The sequence below is a fragment of the Morone saxatilis genome, unplaced genomic scaffold (genome assembly GCF_004916995.1).
Source record: "Morone saxatilis isolate NCDOM2014 unplaced genomic scaffold, NCSU_SB_2.0 Contig0, whole genome shotgun sequence".
In the NCBI taxonomy this organism is placed as follows: Eukaryota; Metazoa; Chordata; class Actinopteri; family Moronidae; genus Morone; species Morone saxatilis.
Window position 1 is genome coordinate 19,809,417 of NW_023339650.1, and position 6,738 is coordinate 19,816,154.

Consider the following 6,738-nt stretch of genomic DNA (forward strand, 5'->3'; position numbering starts at 1 on the left):
AATAATACTAATAATAATAATACTAATAATAATACTAATACTAATAATAATACTAATAATAATAATACTAATAATAATACTAATAATAATAATAATAAAAATAATAATACTAATAATAATATGTAATGCAGAGACGAGGTGAATCTAAAGCCTCTTTAGACCTCCATGGAAGTGGAAATGTTCTGTGATTGGTCGATTTATTTCTCTAAAATATGTTGTGAATTGTGAAGATGTGAGACGGACTGTCTGTCTGCCTGTCTCCCTGGTTTCTGTCTCACTGTCTTTGACACCACAGACATTCATGAGGACAGGTGTGTTAGACCTGGAGTCCATCTTATTAAAAGACTGATCGCTGGTATCGACAGTCACTCAGCATCAATAAGGAGCTGTTCAGTTTGGACGGGGTGCGTTCACATTATTGATCCAAAAACGGAACCAAACAACAGCTCATGAAATGTTTTCCATCAAACAAACATGCTCGTCTGCCAGTCGGCGACAGATGTTCACTGAAGGAAGTGCACAGACATGGTGAACCTCAGTTTGTGTTAGCATAAATGCTACGCTGAAAGCGCATGCCGACACTTCCTGCTGCTCTGGGAGCGTCAGCGAACCATCGGGAGGATAACATATTGATTACAGAGGATTATTTAAAGAGTGTTTGAAGACGGTGGAAAACCTTCAGAGCACCAGGAAGTGTCTTTATGAGCTCTGTGACTCCAACCTAATGCTAACATAAACTGTGGCTAAGTGCTAACAGACAGTGTGTGTTGGAAGTTAGCTAGCGTCTGTCAGCTAGTTGACAAGAACACATGATGTTAAGAATCTGAAAACCAAGAAGGAGTCTTACCTCGTTAAGCTGTCCAATCAGATTAATTAGTAAAGGAGAAGCATGGAGGGAGATAACAATCATCACTACCGCAATCACTAATCAATTCATTGATCAATCACTGCAGTCTGCTTTAAAATCTACAGAGGATTAAAATCCTTCAAATTCCCACATTTATGTTTATGTTTATGAAAATCCTGAGCATAAAGTCAGAACATTCATCTTCAATGATGGTTTCAGGTGGCACTAATCCTCTTCTAAAGATAATGATTGATTATTGATCAGGTCACAATGATCACATTAATTCATCACGTGTTCATGTAGTAGAAGTAATAATAATGTGTGGTTAGATCACACAACACAACAAACATTCAGATCAGCATGTTTCCATGAACCCCACAACCAGCAGTGTGATCCAGGACCAGGACTGAAGATCAAAAGATCATAAATGTCCAACACATCTGGAAATAAATGACAATAAATGATAAATAAATACCTGTGATCTTTTTTTGGAGGGTTTTGGGTTTAGTATAATAATTTATAATGAAAATAATAAGATGAGGGTTTAGATCACTTATTATCAAATAACAGTTCATCCATTATAACTCATGTTACATACGTTTATACTGAACCTTTGTTTACTGGTTCTGAACAGTTCTTTATAAATAAAGTTTTAAAAGATTTTAAAAGATTTTCTCTCTAATTAGTACGAACGAACATGACGCAGGAAATCGTTAGACGACTATTGATGAACTGATCAGGAGTTTGTTTTTTCTCAGTGCAGACCTGATCAGAACCCTGCATCCTGGTGCCTGTCAGACCACCTTCAGCAAAGACCTGACCGGCTTATTCTGGTGGGCACGGAAACATACCGCCATTAAACAGGCAGACAGACAGACAGACAGACAGACAGACAGACAGATAGGCGGACGGAGAGTGCGACAGAAACACTGGAAAAACTCCTCACCGCTAACTTTCTGCAAATGGAGGGTGAAAATACTCAGTGTGTGTGTGTGTGTGTGTGCTAGTGGGCTGCCCTCAGGGCTAATCCATTATACATAGTGAGTACACACACACACACACACACACACACACGCACACACACACACGCACACACGCACATACACACACACACACATACATACACTTACAAATACACACACACACACACACACTGTTTTGGCCCATTAGCTGGAGGGAAGATCTATAATGTATGTCGTGTGTCTGTGTGTGTGTGTGGGTGTGTGTGTGTGTGTTCAGGTAAGTAACATCCATTAGTGAGTTTCTCTACTGATGAAAACGGGTAAACACAAACGCACACACTGGTGTGTTCACTGTTTGTTCCTTTAGTCGGTTCATTGAGAATCTAAATATCAATCTATATTTTTTATAGTTTATTGATATTTAATATCAATAAACTATTTTTCACAATAAGCAACAAACTGAAGCATCAGTAAACATGTAAACATCAGCTGTTTATAACGGAATAATGATCAATGAACTGCAGAAGCCGATTAATCAATAATGAAATGGATCCTGCTGGTGTCTTCAACACTGTTTCAGACAAATCACTCTCAGCCCCACAACCTCTGTGACACTGAGTGGCAACAACCTATAGATACCACCTAACAACCATCTATAGATACCCCCTAACAACCATCTATCATATCGATCAGCCACGATTTGTTTCAGTGAATTTGGAAGTTATTTATTCTTTGTGTTGAACAAGCAGACTGTGTAATGTTACACTGTGTTGGAATAAATTAATTAAAGGTTCAGTCTCCTTGCTGCTTGTTCTGATATCAGAAACATGTAGTGATGAGTCAACTAGGAACATCTTTAGTGGGGGCTGCCCTACAACTACCTAGTAACACCATAGCAACCGCCTATCTATTTATATATATAAAGTATAAATGAAATAAAACACTGACAACATCCCTGGAGTCAACTTCTACACACTAGAAATTACCTAGTAACAAACAATAACACTGTGTAAACCACCAATGACTACAACGGAAAAACATTTCTATGGAAATTATTTATAAATTTGACATAAAAATGATTCTAACTAGATTTTATATACAATCAATGTGTTTGTGGTGATAACATGAAATTCTTCCAGCATTTTAAACTTTCTGATCTTTACCTTTCTAAACGCGTGTGTGTGATATACATGTGTATATGTGTATATAAATGTGTGCGTGTGATGGTGTCCTCCTCACCTCGTACTCCTCTTTGAAGCCGTACCCTTCGGCACACTTCATCTGGGTGATGTGCTGCAGGAGGTCGGCCACTCGAATGGCCGGGTGCAGCTGACCCGTCTGGTAGGGCAATGCCTCCCGCTCTGACTCCCGCTGCTTATAGTGGGACTGGACCAGGCTACTGGTTTCACTGGTCATAGTGTGGCTGTCATCTGGAGGAGGAGGAAGAGCAGAAGACAGAATATGACAATGAACAGGTCAGGTGAAGGTCCACAGACATGAACAGTGATATGATGTATGTTGATGCTGGATGGCACAGACCAGACCAGACTGACCCAGGTCAGAATCCAGAAAAATTACTGGTTGTGAGTGACTCAGGATAAGGTTTGGGCTCGAGTTAAACTGAGGCCACATTAAGTTCTGTAGTATAAATCTGGGCAGACACTGTACAAATAAAACCCGGTTTCACTCTGCATTGATTGTGACTTCCACCTTATTGGCTGGTTCAGTCTGAGGGAGGAACACCTGACAAATTCCCAGAGAGACCAATGGAGGATCTGACTGATTCCCAACAGGCAGAAGACAAAGTCTAGATGATTGAACACGGAGCTTTACTAACCAATTTCAAATAATAATGACATCAATTTTCATAACCTGTTGGGGCGCCTGGTTAGCTCACCTGGTAGAGCTGGTGCCCCATCTATCTGTACCTGATTGCATGTCATCCCTCTCTCGACCCCTTTTCCTGTCTATCTTCAGCTGTCCTATTAACTTTACAACCTGTATGAAAAGTCATGTTACAACCTGTATGAAAACACAACTTTACAAAAAGATACCTTTATAAACTGTACGAAAACTCAACTTTACAACCTGTATGGAAACTCAACTTTTTACCTGTACAAAAACACGTTACAAAAAGATAACTTTACAACCTGTACGAAAACTCAACTTTTTACCTGTACAAAAACACGTTACAAAAAGATAACTTTACAACCTGTACGAAAACACAACTTTACAAACTGTATGAAAACACAACTTTACAAACTGTATGAAAACACAACTTTACAACCTGTACGAAAACACAACTTTGAAATCTGTATTAAAATCATCAGGATCATATTTTTATGTTGAAATTATTATCTGGTTTTCCATGTGACATTCCCGGCTGCTCTTCCTCAACTCCACTAACTGCTGCTGTAGCTGCTGTTAGCGTGTTACAGAACCGGGTTCAGCAGCCTCCAAGTGAACACAGCTGGACCGGGACCAAACACAACCTCCCAGATAGGCAGAAGAAAGATTGATGGTAGCGGTACCAAGGTGATTTATGGAGTTGTTGCTAAAAGAAGCTAACTGCTGCTAACAGTAAAGTAAATGCTGTTAACTCGTGCAGGTAACATTAGCTGATTTGGCCCCGGGGTTTCTCAGCACTTTATTCCCTAACTTCCTGTTTGTACAGGAAATATGAGGAAACAAACTGCTCTCTGCTTCCTGTTTAATGTGGACTTTACAAACTGACCAGGTGTACACTGGACTGTGGGATGGTGCAGGTGATCTCAAGCAGTCCTACTTCCTGTGTAGACAGGAAGTCAAAGTTGAATCAGATCGTACAGCGTCTGCTCAGCTTTAGATTGTTGTTTAATTTAAACAAAAAGGATGAATAATCTGATAATGTAAATAAATGTCCATGGCTACCACATTGTTACCACAACAACACAGATGAATGGCACACACATCACGTGACATCAGATCATATGACCTGAGAGAGGATGGTGATTGGACCTTCTTTTCACACTGCTGCCATAATGATTGATCACTGATCAATAATCTGATAAAACAAGATAGAGTTTCAATCCAAATTCATTTTAAGACAGGAACATGGTCCAGATCCAGTACAGTATGTATCAGTACTGGTCTAAATCTAGTACAGTATGGTATGAGTACTGGTCCAGATCCAGTACAGTATGTATCAGTACTGGTCCAGATCTAGTACAGTTTGGAATGAGTACTGGTCCAGATGGGGTCCAGGTTCTTGGAGCTGCAGTGTAAAAAGAGCACAGAGTTCAGAGTCCTGGATCAGAACAGACCTGTTTGGTAACGTGGTTTTGGACTCTGACATTTAAACACAGACTCGTCGGCATTTCCTACCTCTACTCTCTCTAACTCTGTTCTTATTGGCTAGCCTGGGGGCTGACTGACCAATCAGAATCTCTCTATCCCAAACAGCCCAACCAATTGTGTCGAGGGCGAGGAGATGGCCGATGATGTGATGGAGGTGGTGGTTTGTGATTCGACGGAGGAGACAACAAACGCGACAACAAAAAACAATCAACCAATCAGAGGTGGAGAGATGGGCGGAGCTGAAACCTGATTGGTTTGGAGGTGAAATAGTGGGAGGGGTTGGGGATTGTGATGTCACAGTTTCACGTAGGGGTAAAAATGAAGCAAAATGATGACATCACAGTGGGCGGTGGGTGTGGCTCCATGCGCTGTGGTGACAGACACCCAACATGAGTCCCCCCCGTTAGCCCCAAATTTAACCACTTACCATTAATGGGCACTTTACACAGAGAAAGATAGAAGAGAAGAAGAAGAGAGAGGAGACAGGGTATAAGCAACAACTTTAGCTTTAGCCTAAACTTAACCGGATGTACGGCTAACACACAGCTAGCATGAATCAAACTAGCTCCTAGCACTGTAGTAGCTCTATTTGAACTTAAAAACAGCTAGCAGAGAGTACCTAGGCTAACCTGGCTAACCTGGCTAACTGTAGTGTAAGTGTAGGACTCGTGGCCTGGCCTAACATCACAACCTCTGGCCCGAAGAGCATTTAGCTAGCCTAAGGAGAGAAGAGAAACAGGAATTTATGTGACAGTTTGTGTTCCCCCTCCTTCACTTGGAAATTAAACTAGCCTAGCATTTAGTGAAGCCATTAGCATCCAAGTTTAGCCTGAATTGGTAGTTTTAACATAGAAAAGAGGGGTGTGATGTGTTTGTTGGTCACAGCTACTCAAAAACAAGAAAATAAAGATCGACACCGCTGGATTTATTGTAGTGTCAATATTGTCTTTCACAACAGAACAAACAGCTACGTGAGCTAACTGCTCAGTTCGTCTCACTGCAGCAGATCTATCTGATTAGTTTGTTATCTCGTAGAAATGAAGTTTAACATGCTGTCACTTTGGCTCAGCTTCAGGAAGGTTTGTGGTTTTATTTAAACGTTAATAAAGTCAATATGTTCTGTCTTGCGCCTCAAATCAGCGCTAACTTTCAATATTTGACTTTGAGGTGTTTGAGAACCACAAAGTGCCTAGTACTAGTTAGCTTTAGCCTGGACTTTAATTAGTGCACATCTAGCATGAATCATAGTAGCTCTATTTGAACTTGTGACAGCAAGCAGCAAATGCCTAGGCTCACCTGGCTAACGTGATGTAGCGTAAGTGTAGGACAAGTAGCCTCGGCTAACGTCACAACGTCTGAGTGTTTAGCTAGCCTACGGAGAGCAAAACAGAAATTCATGTTTGTGTTCCCTTTCCTTCACTTGGACATTAAACTAGCCTAGCATTTAGCACAGCTGTTAGCATCTGAGTTTAGCCTGAAATGGTAGTTTTAGCATAGATAAGAGGGATGGGATGTGTTTATAGGTCTAAACTAATTAAATAATTAAATAAAATTTTTGTTTTCATTTGAGTTTATAAATCATCATATGAACAA

The 6,738-nt window shown here is 40.4% G+C and overlaps 1 protein-coding gene across 1 annotated transcript in view; it reads right to left on the reverse strand.

Annotated features, from left to right (window-relative positions):
* Positions 1 to 3,048: 3,048 nt before the first annotated feature.
* LOC118339690 (receptor-type tyrosine-protein phosphatase mu-like) overlaps positions 3,049 to 6,738 on the reverse strand; it is a gene marked incomplete at its 3' end in the record, with an annotated part of 5,042 nt that continues 1,352 nt past the window's right edge. The window contains 1 exon segment of the mRNA XM_035677426.1: positions 3,049 to 3,239. Coding sequence (XP_035533319.1) covers positions 3,049 to 3,225 — 177 coding nt within the window.